At 41.1% G+C, this 15393-nt stretch overlaps 2 protein-coding genes across 5 annotated transcripts; one reads left to right on the forward strand and one right to left on the reverse strand.

The window, feature by feature from the left end:
• Window positions 1-66: 66 nt before the first annotated feature.
• On the reverse strand, window positions 67-6300 carry gabpa (GA binding protein transcription factor subunit alpha). Of its 3 annotated transcripts, none has more exons than XM_035604887.1 (10): window positions 6162-6300; window positions 3527-3626; window positions 3280-3424; window positions 3013-3097; window positions 2688-2912; window positions 2402-2596; window positions 2200-2256; window positions 1530-1655; window positions 966-1158; window positions 67-831 (listed from the first exon to the last, which is right to left on the reverse strand). In XM_035604887.1, the coding sequence occupies exons 2-10, from the start codon at window positions 3601-3603 to the stop codon at window positions 609-611; spliced, it is 1326 nt and encodes a 441-aa protein (XP_035460780.1). In that variant the 5' UTR covers window positions 3604-3626; window positions 6162-6300; the 3' UTR covers window positions 67-608. The 3 variants fall into 3 exon arrangements, with proteins under 3 accessions (XP_035460780.1, XP_035460781.1, XP_035460782.1); XM_035604888.2 differs by lacking the exon at window positions 6162-6300 and adding an exon at window positions 5757-6125; XM_035604889.2 differs by lacking the exon at window positions 6162-6300 and adding an exon at window positions 4785-5409.
• On the forward strand, window positions 5597-12046 carry u2af1 (U2 small nuclear RNA auxiliary factor 1). Of its 2 annotated transcripts, none has more exons than XM_035604893.2 (9): window positions 5597-5748; window positions 7947-8091; window positions 8900-8987; window positions 9569-9635; window positions 10042-10091; window positions 10336-10434; window positions 10557-10690; window positions 11534-11626; window positions 11730-12046. In XM_035604893.2, the coding sequence occupies exons 2-9, from the start codon at window positions 8048-8050 to the stop codon at window positions 11860-11862; spliced, it is 708 nt and encodes a 235-aa protein (XP_035460786.1). In that variant the 5' UTR covers window positions 5597-5748; window positions 7947-8047; the 3' UTR covers window positions 11863-12046. The 2 variants fall into 2 exon arrangements, with proteins under 2 accessions (XP_035460786.1, XP_035460787.1); XM_035604894.2 differs by having other exon boundaries at window positions 5610-5748; window positions 7992-8091.
• Window positions 12047-15393: the final 3347 nt, after the last annotated feature.

The raw sequence follows: 15393 nt of genomic DNA on the forward strand, positions 1-15393 counted from the left end.
TTATGATTCTCTTTGGGGGACTAAAAAAAAATAGGGTTCAAAAGGAAAATTACTGAATCCCAGACGTTAAGAAAAATGCTTGCCTCTTTATTTCCCCCTTGTGGACAGAAAAGGGTCCAACAGTTAAGGGAACAACCACTAAATAAAATACAAAACAGATCCTCTATAAATGGAAAATATGAAAATACACTTGCCCATGTGGCTATCAAAAAACATCAAGTACCAGTATATACAGTGGAAGTGATTCTAAACTACAGAAGAGGATTGCAGAACACAAAGCCGGGTTTTCAGTCGCACATTCAAGCATTCAGTCACATGCACAACAGCATTACTCAATATTCACACAAACAAACATTCTCCACCTCGTCCTGTACACGCGTCTCTTGGTTAGAGTTAAAGCAAAACAAAAAAATAAAACATTTTACCTGCCTCCGTCTACCTGGACTTAAACAATAGATGTTAACAAAGTTGTTAATCCACACTGATCAGGGATCAGCTTTGCATGTCTGTGCTGAAGGAACACAGCTGTGTCAGGAAAAAAAAGGGGAAATAGTTGATTTGATTTCCCGTCAGCGGGGGAGCAGGAGAGTGCTGTGACGTGGTCTCCTTCAACTGTCCTTGTCCATTGCCGTGGTGGCCAAGGTCACTGTGGTGATGGGCTGACCGATGCCGTGCATCTGCATGCGAGCCAGTTTCTTCTGCTCGCACTCGGTCACCAGGCTGTTGAGCTCAGCAGCACTGTAGCCAATCAGAGTCCTCAGGTCGCAAACAAACTTGTAGACGAAGCGCTTGCCCTGCACCTTGCTGATCATGTCCCCGTCATAGTAATACCTGAAAGAGAACATGGAACGTGAGAATCGCCTTCATGTCCATACAAAGTATATTCCACCTATTTTAACCTCTTCAGAAGCTGGTCGTACCATCTCTAAACTGGGCACACCTTTAAAAACCCAGAGGAGACAAACCTGAGGGCTCTGCTGAGTTTCTCGTAGTTCATGGTGGGCTTGTTCTTGCGTTGGCCCCATTTCTGAGCCACAAGTTCAGGTTGGTTGAGTTTGAACTCCCCCTCCTCGCCCACCCAGGATATGCAGTCTCTCGCATCCTTGTCCGTCAGCAGCTCCAGCAAGAACTGCCACAGCTGGATCTGACCGTTGTTACCTGGCAACAGAACAACACAGCATTTGAGATTATTATTATATTTTTTTAAACATACACGTAAAATAATAGATGCATTTGTATTCAATAAACACTGCATCATGACTACAATACAACACTAGGACAGTGAAATAACATTTTTATGGAGCACGTAGTGTAGAGTTGCAACAAACAATAATTTTTAAGCTTTATTTTCTGTTCATTTTCTCAATTCATCAATTGTTTGTTCTATAAAATGATAAAAAATTGTGGAAAATCAATTATATTTTTTTCAGATATGTCCTCAAATAACCAACAGTGCCTCTGAAGAAGCACGTAAGCTCCTTACATACAAATTATGATACTCTAGAGTCTGTGTGTGGTGTGGGTGTTACCTGTGCGGTTGCCAGGTGAGCTGCGCTCCTCTCCTCCTGAAATACGCGGCGTTCTGGGGCCACGACTCTGCTTCAGCACCTTTATGGCCGTGGGTGTGCTCACCTGAGCCGGGATTATCTGCACAGCTGGAGACACGCAAAAGTTAGAAATGGAAAGTTTAACCGTGTCCACAATCAATGCTGATGTTTTGAGTCAGGCTGCAACTAAATAATTTTTTCAGCATCGATTTATCTGCCAATGGCTTTAAGAATTAATTGATTAGTCTGTGACATTTCATAAAATAGTAAAAAGAAATAAAGAATATGTTAAATATCACAATTTTCAAGAACTCCTCTTGTCTAACCAACAATCCAAACAACTATTTCATTACCCAGCATATCTAATGAAAAAGAAGCTCTAAGAAGCTGGAGCTAGAAAATATTTGGTATATTTGTTTTCAAATAATTTGAATCCGATAATTAAAATATTTGCCGATTACATTTCTTTTGATCAACTAATCAGCTCTGGTTTTGAGTCAAACGAGTGAATAAATAAAGATGATGTTTTTTCGTTTATCATCTTGCTTCCCTGGGTGTAAAAAAAGGAGTTTACTGTCCCATTTTATCATCTCAATTAATGTGAGCAACTCAAGATTTGCCAGATCAGATGATTTTTCAATAGGACACTTACGCTGATCAATTGTGACTGTGGCATCCCCTCCAGACTGGTCCTGGCTGGCCAACACATCTGAAATATACACAAGGGATAAGGTCAGCTCGGTATCCTTTAGTTTACCTCTGTTGACTCTTAAAAACACTTTCAGCCAGCAAAAGAATGTGTATTCACCGCACACACACATTCCTACAATCTTCAACCACCCCTCCTGGCTTACATTTGCGGAGGAGCTCCAGGTGACTCCAGAGTATCTCTCCATTAGGCACTTTCTGAAGGAACTCCTCTTGGCTGAAAGCACAGAGCTCTCGGCCTGGGATGTGAATGCTGCCGATTTCCATCTCGTCGATGTTGAATTCCTTCATCACCCAAACAGCCCAGTGTATCACCTGGTCAGCCGACCAAAGCACGGGGTCTGAGGGAAGAGAGAGAGAAACCACATTTACTCACAACCACGTTTATTGGTCACTACATTAAGAATGTTTTTTAATCACAGTGTTCCTCACCATATGGTATGCCCAGGCGGACCTGCTCTTTGCGGTAGCCTTCGAGTGCTGCAGCCCAGCGTGTAACCTGTTCTGAAGTCTCATCGGAGAGGCCGGACCTATCCACAGCGATCAGATGACCCTCCTCCACCAGAGTGCCCTCCTCCCCGGCCGCATCCGGATCGATCACCACCTCTACTGTTTCTACTGGCTTCACAATTTCCAAAATGTTCAGCTTCTCCTCACCTGAGTCATAGAAGAAACAAAAACGATAAAGAGTTGGACACAAACACAGAGACAAAACAAACACTCTACGTGGATCGCGTCGTTCTGGTGAGATGACTACCTGGTTTGGTTATAATCTGCAGGCTGAGCTGCACTGTGCCGTCCGTCTTTACTCCCTGATCGAAGAGGCTGTGGTCGGGGTGAAGCTGAAATGTGGAAAACACAACAGAAGTCATGAGAAAGACGACTCAACACACTCTGCAGTGAAAGGGCGACAACAATCAGGCCTGCATTTTTTTCAGGCAACAGCGACAACTTAATAAGAATGTTAAAAAAAATGGTAAGTGCTGGTTTATGCACATTTTGGACAGAAACAGCATTGCATTACCTGAATGTCCTGCAGGCAGATCTCGTACGCATCCAGTGATATTTGGATACGGGGCTCCAAAAGCTTTTTTAAATTTCCAATGGGCTCGTTTATGTCAATGTCTTGCTGAATCAAATCAGATGCATTGATTGTTTGCTCCTCAATGCTGTGGTGAAATAAGGAGAAGGGGAAGAAGAATTTTAACTGATCAGAATGTGAATGAACTGAATGTGCAAGAGTAAGCACCTGAAATTAAAATCATGCTTACGTTTCCTCCAGGCATGTCTGTTTCTCCCGTTCATCGATCTCAATCTCTATCATCTCCTCTGGTTCACTTTTAGCCATTGTTTTTTATGCAGAGAGCCAAGCTGTCAAGAAAGAGACAGTTAATGTTAGGTATGGATATTTTTGTTAAAAAAAATTTAACAGTCAAAACGTAAAGGGTGGCTTAGAAACAGCAATCTTCAAACAAAGGAAAGAAAATCTGCATATGTGCCAACCACAGAATGAAAATATTCTTCATGATATTGTCGGTTTCTGGACAATACGATCCACGTGTCACTAATACTAAACTATTTTTACAATGAATTCAGATTCAATTTTTCATGCATTATAACAATCTGCTTCTCTTGGAATTCTCAACATTTCAAGGTAAACATCTGCATAGAAATACAAACGATGTAAAATATTCTTGAGTACTATCAATGTATAGAACTGTAGCAAGTAGTGGATTAATTGATCAGCATTAAAGTAATCAGAAACTATTTCTGTAATTCATCACAGTTACCAACTTGAATTGTACAACACAGGGCACTATTATTATACAGTATTGCATTTATACAATTCATATAAAAATGTTCAGGACTAATTTTTGGTCTGTTTTTGTTGTAGAAAACAGTGAAACAATGGGCTGTGAAATTCACTACACAGAATGGTGAGATGCATTTCTCTAAAGACAAACTTCATAAATTAGTTTCCCAATGTTTCACCTCAGTATGATGAATCCAGCTTAGCTGAAACCACTCGCATTCACAAAGTTATGGTTTAACTCAAAGTGGGGTTTCTGAGTTGTGTATAGTTATACCTTCGTTTCTTTGAATTAAATGTATAAATACAGTAGGGAGGCTTGTTAAAACGGGTATGCTTGTGCAAACTGGATGTTCCATGTACCAAAACAGGTGAACATACCACACTAGATGGAGAGTTTAAGGAGTTTATCAAATGGCCTAACAACCTGAATAAGTAACAAGACATTAAGGAAAATGTTTAATATATATTCCATATAGAAAAAATGCAATTATTATAGTGAATACATGATTATCTCTCAGGGTAATTACAAAAACACAAAAATATTGCTGTATCTGAATATCGTGTTACTGTTTGCGTATAACAATAACACAAAGAAAAATCTCAATGAAAACTGCTCTTCACCACATTGAGAATCTTCAAAACCTCCAGAGACACAAGCAGCATGAAAAAAAATATGATTGACTGTTGATTCAAAATTTCATAAAACAAACACAAACCTCATCTCACTCAATCTTTGACATTAGCATTATAGTAACTCCTCATTTTTGTTTCCATGGTGCAGCACATTGAATTTTCATTTGAAAGTGCAAACAGCAAAAACTAAGACACGAAAAAGTTACAGTGAAACATCTGAATCGATGATTTAATATTGAGAATACACTGAAAACACTGTGGCTTTGAATATGTAGCACTGACGAAAGTGTTTTTTTGTTGTTGTAAATATGCCACGGACCAGTTTAATCGTGATTATTATAGTTCTTATTATACTAGTAATAGCACTAATAGTATAAAGGCCTCTCAGCCTCGACTTCTCATTGGCCGAGTGGGACAGTTCACCGACTGCTCCGAATGCTAACGTTAGCCAACTCGAGGGCGAGGCTTCTGCGTCGAGAGGCCACACGCTAGGCCATTAGTAAGCAAACATAACCCCGCAGACATAACTTCACACCACACACACGTGTTGAAAAATCACATTAAACCGGAATTTACACGCCGGGCTGCGCGCGTGGCTGCACTGAAACTGCTCCGTAGTGAACCAAGTTAGCTGCGATTTTTTTTTTTTTTTTTTTTTTTTAAACAAGCAAATGCACCACGGGGGCGAGGCAGCCCGTTACACAACCGCCGCTCCCGTCGCGCTAAACAGCGGTTAAAATATCCCAAAAGCCGCGGCGCAATTCATAACCCCGAAAAAACCACAAAGAAAAGCACACTTTAACTCTCCGCGTATGAAAGTTTTAAAACGGAAATAGAATAAACGGAAACAAAACAGCATAGGGCAAATGGAAAGGAGCCGGAAATCCTGGCTAAGGTTTTACAGCGCTGCAAGACTTCCGAGAGCGGCGGCGACAAAAGCATAGAGGCAACTTTGAGAGGAAAACACCGACGCCGCGGACCGAGCGCGATGTTCGTAACACACTGAAACAGCGCCCGGCTCCACGTCGACCCGGACCGAACACAGAAGTATGTACCCGTAGACACGCAGTTTGTCGTCTCCGGATGTGTCCGCGCGGTTTGTGGCTGGACTGTGATCGGCGCCGCGGGAGCTCTGCCGCTAGCAGCGCGGCTAACCACCGGCGCGGTTCGGCTCACTTTAACGCACCGCGGCGTCCTCTCTCGCCGTTAAACAACCAGACGCACTCGCGCACAGCAGCTGGCAGCTCGGCTTCGGCTCTGCCGCGGGCGCAGGCGGCCTCGTCCCGCGAAGGCGAAGCTAACCGTAGGAGTCAACAACTGCTCGCTTGCTAGCTGGCTAGCTAGGTGTGCTACAAAACAGCGGGAAGAGTCCGAAGCACGGCGAACAACGATCACTTCCACGGGCATTATTCGGCACTTTGTTTACGAATGAACGCGTGCGTCTGTGGGGATATCCATACCTCCGGAACACCAGGTGTACAGGACGCTGGAGAATTCTCCGCTGTGGTAGAAAAAGCAGCCAAAAATCGGTCGAGTCGTAACATGCAAGTTATTTGGTGAAGTACACACTCTCTCTGTCGGCGAGGAGGGCGGAGACTAACTGGCAGCAGCTAAGTTAAAACTGCTAGAAAACCTTGGATGACAAACACTCACGGGGTTTTTTTTGTGGAACTTGTCTTCTTTTATGTATTCTACTGCCCTTTGTTACAAAATGTATGTCTAGCGCATTGCATTTTTGGTGTTTTTAATAAAGTAGCTGTGGCTTATGATGGTTTCACATCAAATGTCACTCATTTAAACTGACAACCCCACGCTCCATCAGTTCTTACTGAAACTTCACAGACAACCCCAAAGTAACTAGCATGATGAGTGTACTTCCCTTTATTAACTGTTTTTTTTTAATTATTTTAAATTTCAAGTTGCTTGTGTTTTCAACAGGCTTTTTGAATCAGGTCAAAAACAACAACTTTGGCCTACAGTTTCAAATAAATAATTATTTTTTTTTACAACGGGATGGGAGTAGCCCACCAGCAAAAGTGAGTCAAGCCTGCACCTACACACGTAACATATTGAAGGAATTGATACTGATGCAGGCCTCTACAAGACCCCAACACGATGGAATATATGGCAACCTCATGATCTCTTTCTATTACATCCACACAGTCACAGAATACCTCGGGGGCTATCGGTTTGTAATGTTAATATTTTTGGTGTGTAAATGTCTCAGTAAGACTCTGTGATGGTTACAGGAATGCACATTATTGTGGTTGGTCACTCTGGTCTTGTATAGAACCACCAAGATCTTTGTTTGCCTCAATGAACAGATTCCTTATCTCTGAATTAACTGAATTATTTGCTGTTGATCTGATATCAAATATTATCAGATGGATGAATCCAGTATCTGTTTAGTATTTCTCTTCTTGAAAGTGCACTCAAGTATCAGGTTTGTTAATAAACGGGTCTTTATAAAAGCAAAGTGGTCTTATTAGTGGCCTTTATGATTAGGCAGATGATATTAGTTGGTTTTTAAGGGTTATTTCATGTCAACGTGCTGCTCTCCGGGGTCACAAGGGTTTATCAAATATTTAATGAGTGATATCACATTATATTTGACAAATAAATGCTAGAATGCTTTTAGGATCAAGAAGAAAGAAAATTACTAATGTACACTCACTTGAACTCGAGAACTCCCAAAACTCCCTAGGATGTTTTGGTGCCACTTATCTAAAACAGACTTGGCTTTAAATCCAGAATATTAACTTCTAATCCACTGAATTTTCTTTTAATTTGTATTTAAGGACGCCATACTGGCGGATTATTTTGAAGGGTCTTTCACAATGTACAGTATGAACGCGAGTCTTATTTCGAAAGTCTTACTCAAGGCGGAAGTGACCGAAATTGTATATTTCCGGTTTCCCTTCGAAATAAAACTACATTTTAAGTATTTTGAAGTAATGTTCGAGTTAAATTGAAAAGGATGCATTAAAAAAATACTTAACTCTCGCTTAAAAGACTGATAATCAGCCAATAAGCAGTTTATCTCTTAAACCTTCATGATGTCAATGATAGCTTTAGGAAAACTGGCAAGACAAGTTTCCACACACAATGTATTTTATGTTAATTAACATATTTCACGTATGAGCTTCAAATTGATAGCATGTATATAGACAGGATTATTAGGTTGCACAAGATTTCAGAAGTGGGGCCAAATGTTAACATAATTTGTTTTTGTGCAAACATTTCAGATTTTGGCGGTACATAATTGTAGCGCTCATGCTTTCATTCTGAAGGGGTTGGAGCGGAAGTCTGGTCGTCGTTGCTGCCCATTGAACACAGGCCGGCCAAGATGGCAGAATACCTGGCGTCCATTTTTGGGACTGAGAAAGATAAGTAAGTAGTAAATGGTTATTTAGTTGATTGTTACGCATATTTCTCTCTCCTTCGTCCAACGGCCGTTGTGACTATAATCACCATATGTTTGGTGTGTATATTATATCGCTGGAAACGCTACACTGGCTAAAGCTAACAGTGCTAGCACGCTAACGTCAGGAAAATACCGCGCCGCCGCCGTTAGCTCCTGCAACATCTGGTGGCTCGACCAGTGTCCACGACGAGTTACTTTGCTTCTGAATTAAAATAGAACCATTATACTAATTAAACTCGAGGAAAGGTGACACAACAACATTAATTGACCTTTGATTCGGGCTCAGCCAACGCTGGTGACTTTTGAAAACCATTCCTGCCTTTGTTTCAATGGAAGACAACACGAGTAGTCGCCGCCAGCCGCGCGACCTCGTCAGGCGTTACGGTCGTAAATCTCGACCCCAAACTCTAATCATCGTTTTGAAAATCAAACCAAAAGTAAGCAGTGAGACCAGGTGTAATAATCCTAATAATAATATGTTAACTTATTGATTTAGTTGAAGACCGATTCAGCTTGAAAATGATGTAAAAATGTGCAATCGTATAACTTTAAGAGGGGGAATTTAGAGAGTTTAAGAGTAACAGGGCTGTGTGTAAATATTACTGTGTATTTGTTTGGTTTGTTTCAGTTGCATCCTTTGTTGAGAAAATGTGTGTTAGAAGTTTATCCTAGCTCTCTTGAGAAATCATTGAATTAAGATGTACATTGTTGAGTCCCATGAAAACAGCCGTGATTTTAGTTTACCTCTAATCATCATCATCTCTTTTATTCCAGGGTCAACTGCTCTTTTTATTTTAAAATTGGTGCCTGTCGACATGGAGACCGCTGCTCCAGATTACACAACAAGCCAACTTTCAGCCAGGTAACATCTTTTTTTTCTGTCTTAAAACATGTCCGAAATGCAAAATATGAATGGTCAAAATTTAATTGTGTTACTTTCTAATCCTCAGGCAGTTGTGCAGGAACTATGCCTGAATTGAATAGTATGTAAAACTACAAGAAGAGAAACTGTTTAATTCAATCATAAACAAAGAAGAGTAAAAATCGGACCAGATAGCACCAGTAATGGTGATTTTGCTGTTAAAGAAGTCACAGAATGGTTACACTGTAACTCATTTATACAGTAGACTAAAGGCTTGTGAGCAAGTATTACGTAAATAAAGAATTAATATCAGGGGCGTTTTCTTTCAGACTACTTTGTCTTCAAACTGGACCAATGCTACACACTAATAAATACAGTGGGGCAGGAGGTTGCTCCTGCACTTAACTTAATATATTAGTGTTCTGTGTGTACTTGTACTATGTTTCATTTCATTATTGGAACTTGATAGTTTTCCATTCCCTGTGCTTTGGACACAAGCCAGTGCAACATAAAGCGTTGACATTTGATGCCCTGCCCTGATCAAAACGAATCATCCAAAAATGTACGTGTTTGTGTTTCAGACCATTGCCCTCCTGAACATTTACCGGAACCCCCAAAACAGTGCCCAGTCTGCCGATGGCCTCACCTGTAAGTGTTACAGCACAGAAATATAATTGTTATGGTAAAATTTGATGGAGTTGATGCTGACTCAGGTAGACAGAAAAATCTTCCTATCTTCGCTCTCTGTAGGCATATTTAGCTCTGAGTAATGTCGTCATCCCACAAACAAAATGGTTATCTCCATAGTAACACTGTCTCTGTCTAAGTATGTTCTATATTTACCACAATCTGTCTTGCAAGATGTAACCTAAATTCTGAATGCCCAAACTTTTACAAGTGACCTCCTGCCACTCAGCCCAGTCGTTCACCCACAAGAAAAACCACACATCCTGTCCAAGAATTTCTGTTTGTCTCCGTTTGTGTAACACAGAATTGTTTCATTAACATAAATTCTATCCATGTGTATTTCATTTTTCTCTCTCATAACCACTAGGTGCCATCAGTGACATGGAGATGCAGGAGCACTATGATGAGTTTTTTGAGGTATGCTATTTTGATTGTCTCATGTAGTGACGGTTTACCTCAGACCATGGCTGCACCACTTTTCCACTGGTACATATTCTTCAGGTTCTTATGAGAAAATTGTGAAAGTATCCATCCTCAAAATTTGTTAAAACTATACAGCATGTAGCTGTTTATGACTTAATAATCATCCACAATAAGTACTTTCAGTTTGAAATCACACTCTTGACACCTAATATTTTATTTGTCTCTGCCATCCTTTCAGGAGGTCTTCACAGAGATGGAAGAAAAATACGGAGAAGTGGAGGAGATGAACGTATGTGACAACCTTGGGGACCACCTAGTAGGAAACGTGTACGTGAAGGTGAGTGTCAGGCCTAAAAGCCACACAAGTAACCATTACAGTAATGCCACGTTTTTTTTTAGCATGGCCTTAATAGTTTGGTGTTTCCCTTCAGCTGCACTCTCTTCATGGTCTTTTTATAGTTCCGTTACGAGGAGGACGCAGAGAAGGCCGTGATAGACCTGAACAACCGGTGGTTCAATGGGCAGCCCATCCACGCCGAACTCTCTCCCGTCACAGACTTCAGAGAAGCTTGCTGTCGCCAGTATGAGATGGGGTGAGTGCTACGAGAAGGGTCAGAGGTCATAGACTGTATCGAAGTTCATTTAACCGGGAAGAGTCTGGTTAACAGTGCAACATCCAGAGGGGAGATGGAGAGGTGCCAGCAGTGACTGTTTATTATTATTACCATTAGGCTAAAACTAAAATCTCTTAATTATGCCACTCTTGGATAATGATTAGAATAATGAATCTATGGGGATATTATCAACCAACTCATAAATTCAGTGGGGCTCTAATGAAAGGGTAATTTTTTCGCAATCGCAGTAATGTAGCTGTAGTCGCCACATGGCAGCCGCACTAAATTGGTCTGGTTTTCTACAGATCAGATGAAATATGTAGTTGATTTCAAATGAAATACTGGGTAAATATGTCAATGGCATAATTGAATAGAATAGAATTAATTGAATAAAAGGGAATATATATATATTTAAGAATTGTTGTTTCTTTTGTAGAAATAAAAAGCTCAGTTAGATTTTTTTTTATTGAATATGACTAATATCAGCTCAGCTCTCCCTGAGTGAACAGCTCATACAGTATTGTTTATTTTCTCGTTAGATGGAGCATTGATCATGTAGAAAAACTCCACTGGGTAAAATCTGGCTCTAACCCTGTCTGTTGTGTCTTAGGTGATTTATAAGTTACCAGCCTAAAGCCTCTGTCGAGGAGTGTGTGACTGCAGTATGCAGCATGTGTTTGTTTATAATTTATCACTCCATGTCGGGATACATGAGCCCGTCCTGTAGCTGCTGTGTAGAACTTGTGTTTGCTGTTGATTATTACACCTCAGATGTGAATCTCCTGTCACGGTGTTGTTTTTGAAGTTGCTCTCTCCCCACAGGGAATGCACTCGTGGTGGCTTCTGTAACTTCATGCATCTGAAGCCCATCTCCCGTGAACTGAGGAGAGAGCTCTACGGACGCCGGAGGAAGGGGTACAAACCAACTCATTACCTTTTACATTGAGGCACTTGGTTGAACCGTGCCTGTTCAGGTCTTTTTTATAGTGTAATAATCACTCCCTCTGCTCTTCCACAGCCGTCATCGGACTCGGTCTCGATCAAGAGAGAGACGATCTCGCTCTCGAGACAGAGGCCGGGGAGGTGGTGGCGGCCGCGGAGACCACGAGAGACGCCGCTCCAGAGACAGAGAGCGTTCCGGCCGATTCTGAGCAACAAGCCATGACTACTTGTCCTTCCCGCCCCGTACAGATACCCAGTCTTTTTTTTAAGTTTGTACCCTCCAGATGTATTCTAGGACTAAGTGACAGGTACCCGAATATGAAGCTGTGACAGCATTGATGACCTTGTTTTTTTTCTTGATTTCACTTCATTAAAATTACCATTTTTACTTAATGGGACTGAAATGTGTATTATTACATCATATTAATCTCAGAAAGATGACAGTGCTGAATTCTAAAAGACAATTTAAGAACTGAAAAATTCTAATTATTGAATAGACAGACACAAAGCCCCATCATTAGAAACACCTGCGCGTTAATACAATCAGCATAATACCATACATATGCAGGACAAGAGCTTTAGTTAATGTTCACATCGAGTGACAGAGAAGCACAACATACCGAACCTTGACGCAGATGGGCTACAGCAGCAGACGCCCACGGCAGGTTCAACTCTTCTGAGTGAACACAGGCTCATTATAACCTGACGGATTAAGACTGGGGGGGGTGTGAGCCCGGTGAGATGAATCTTGTTTTCTGCTGATGCTCAAATGGAAGTCACCATTTGTTCATCAGCACGAATCCACATATCCAATGCATCTTGTGACAACAACATCTGAGCTGATGAAGGTGCAAGAAAAGTATCTTGGCCCTGATTATTGTTGCTGACCGTGTGCATCCCTTCATGGCCACAGTTTACCGTCCTCTAGCGGCTGCTTCCAGCATGATAATGCACCAAGTCCAAGCAAAAGAAAAACAGTAAATTTGGTTCTGTGGATATAAACACGTCTGATGATCTACTTCTTACTTTGTGGTATATTTACTTGGAAAATAATTTCAATTAATGAAATGAACATCTAAACTTCACTAGGATGCTTGCTTATGTCCAGTCTGTCCAATAATGTAAAAAAATGAAATTAGATAACAATAATTTATTCTATGAAATAATTAATGACAGTTTCAAATATTCTTAGTGCTTTTTACAATCAGCACTAATTATAAGCTAATGTTTATTGGTTTTGGTTACAGGTAGGGGCATTGCAACAGATCAGGCAAACAGCAAATTGTCTGCCCCCCCCAAGAATGTCTGATTATGTTAGTCAACAATCTATCACAATTTTGTGAGAACCTGCTTAAATTCTATGATCGGCTGTGAACAGTTTGCTACAACACCACAGATGGAATCCCCCTAACGAGACCATGATTTATTAATTAATATCCAAGTGTATGTTTGGTATTCATGGCGAAAGTTGACAAAGTCTGGCAGGGATGTGCTGGTTCTGCAGAGGCTGGACCGTGTCGTCCTACAGCGATGCTGTGAATGTGAGTATCAATGTAACGAGTGGGATGCACATCTAACAACAGCATTATTGTTCTACTTCCTGGAAAAGAAAGACAAGACGTTTACTAAGCAACTCAAGACTAGAGAGTGAAGTCTTGCAAACAAAAACATTTTTAATCAAAAAAAGAATCACTGGAGTTTCTTTTTTTATTAATCAGACCCAGCTATTGACTGTAAGCAATGTCCCTGAAAATGATGTGCCTGATGCCTGAATCTGGAATAACCAATAGGTGACGTCACGATGGGTTGCCACTTTCTTCAGACAGACAGTAACGATACGAGTTCTGCACAAGGGGTTGAGTCCTTTAAATGTCATACAACTTTCACACAAAGTGGCTATCGTCTCTCCACAAGGGCCTGATGATGAATCCGAGCAAAGCTGAGATCGTTGTCCTTCTGGAAGGTTGTCCCGTCATTGCAGAGGATTTCTTTAGCTTCGTTTTAGCAACCTCTGGTGCTTCTGTCATCTCCCTGACCAAGGCCTTTCTGGTCCAGTTACAATTCTAGGAAGAGTCCTGGTGATTTTAAATGTCTTCCTTTCTCTAAGCTTTAGAAATGCTTTTGTACCCTTATTGGCCTGATCTATGCCTCATCTTAATTTCATGGCACTCAGATATTTATATAATTTTTTCTGGGAATGAATATCCTCATCATTTGTTTCTTGACTCGTGTCGTACTCTTCTGGCCTGTGGTTAACATTTGCAATGTCTCAGTTGACCAGAGGGGGGCAGAAGTGACACACTGCAGGCAATATACAGTATGCTGTGTGTGCACACTTTGTACAGTGTGTCTGTCTGTGTGTGTGTGTGTGTGTGTGTGTGTGTGTGTGTGTGTGTGTGTGTGTGCACGCGTGCGCGTGTGTGTGTTTGCACACTGACGGAGCAGCTCTCTACTCAAACCCCCTGCTCTGTGTATTCAGTTAATCATGGGAGCATTATGTTCAAAGGAGCTGAAGGGGCCACGCAGACAGTAATTTATTATATATTCAAGTACAACTCAATACCTTCACTTTGTTTTAATACAATAACTCCTAGAATAAATAAAGATTTATACAGAGCTTTTTTTGTGTCTAAATATTAAGATTCCGGTCTAGTTTAAAAATCTATTCTGAGGCAAACTTTTAAAATAGTCTCATATGATAGGCTCACATTTTAATGAATAATGATATTGTGCTGTTTTCATTTCATATTCCTTTTAGAATACTAATCTCCCAGAAATTAGAATGACACTGCGGGAGCGAGACCCCCCCCCCCCCCCCCCCCCCACAATGTTTTTTTTTGATAATGATCTTTGGAAATTGTTTTTATTGTTGCACCATCATTCCTGATGACAAGAAAAAAAGGAAAACGTTTCAAATGACTTGTCAGCTCTGATGTCACTGAATATTAACTTTGCATGGAAGGCACACTCACTGCGCCGTACTGGAAACTGTAACCGTCAACTTCATTATTAAACAGGGCAAACCAGTCATAGCACAACAAATACAACAGCACATGGAAAACCACAGACGTGCAGACTGCCCTTGACTCAAGGACAGTCTGCACGTGCGCGGCCATCTGATCTATCACCATCAGTGGGGAGAGACAATATCTCAGATGTGAGTTGTCTGTCAGTATGAGGAGTAAACAATTGGGTCAAGTGCACACAGGACAACTAGGAAATGTCTTGCGGATGACTCTTTTGCACCGTGATGCAAAGCAAATGAATAATATGCTACAGGATGTAGGCGAACATGCTTCCTTGTCAATATTCAATACAGGACTTCATGACCATAACCTCAGAATAGTCACCACAAAATGCAAACCACTGGTAAACCTTGAAAACACAATTCACAAAAACACACGTAAAGAAACCAGCAGAGGTCTGGAACAAAGTACAATAGACTGATGAAACATAAATCAACCACTGTCAAATTGATGGAAAGAGGAAATTGTGGAGGGAAAAAAAGGAACGGCTCATGACCCCAGTGATGACGACAAACCCCTTTGCTGTGTGGGCAGTGTGTTTGGATCATTATATCGCTGCATGATGAAGTTCCTCCCAATTAGTTTGGATATATTCCGCAGCAAATTGGCAGACAAAGTGTTTCTGAATTAATTCTGCCGCTACGACTCACGAGTCACGTCGTCAATAAAGATTAGTGAGCCTGTTCCAGAAGCGGCCATGACACCAACTCCACC

The sequence above is a fragment of the Scophthalmus maximus genome, chromosome 14, assembly GCF_022379125.1.
Source record: "Scophthalmus maximus strain ysfricsl-2021 chromosome 14, ASM2237912v1, whole genome shotgun sequence".
In the NCBI taxonomy this organism is placed as follows: domain Eukaryota; kingdom Metazoa; phylum Chordata; class Actinopteri; order Pleuronectiformes; family Scophthalmidae; genus Scophthalmus; species Scophthalmus maximus.

Coding starts and splice junctions, on each gene's coding strand:
- gabpa (XM_035604887.1), bottom strand. CDS start 3,603: ATGGCTAAAAGTGAACCAGAGGAGATGATAGAGATTGAGATCGATGAA. Junction 2,597..2,687: donor CCGCCTGGGCATACCATATG/GTGAGGAACACT, acceptor CTCTTCCCTCAG/ACCCCGTGCTTTGGTCGGCT. Junction 2,257..2,401: donor CCTGGAGCTCCTCCGCAAAT/GTAAGCCAGGAG, acceptor TGTATATTTCAG/ATGTGTTGGCCAGCCAGGAC.
- u2af1 (XM_035604893.2), top strand. CDS start 8,048: ATGGCAGAATACCTGGCGTCCATTTTTGGGACTGAGAAAGATAA. Junction 8,988..9,568: donor ACAAGCCAACTTTCAGCCAG/GTAACATCTTTT, acceptor TTTGTGTTTCAG/ACCATTGCCCTCCTGAACAT. Junction 10,092..10,335: donor ACTATGATGAGTTTTTTGAG/GTATGCTATTTT, acceptor CCATCCTTTCAG/GAGGTCTTCACAGAGATGGA.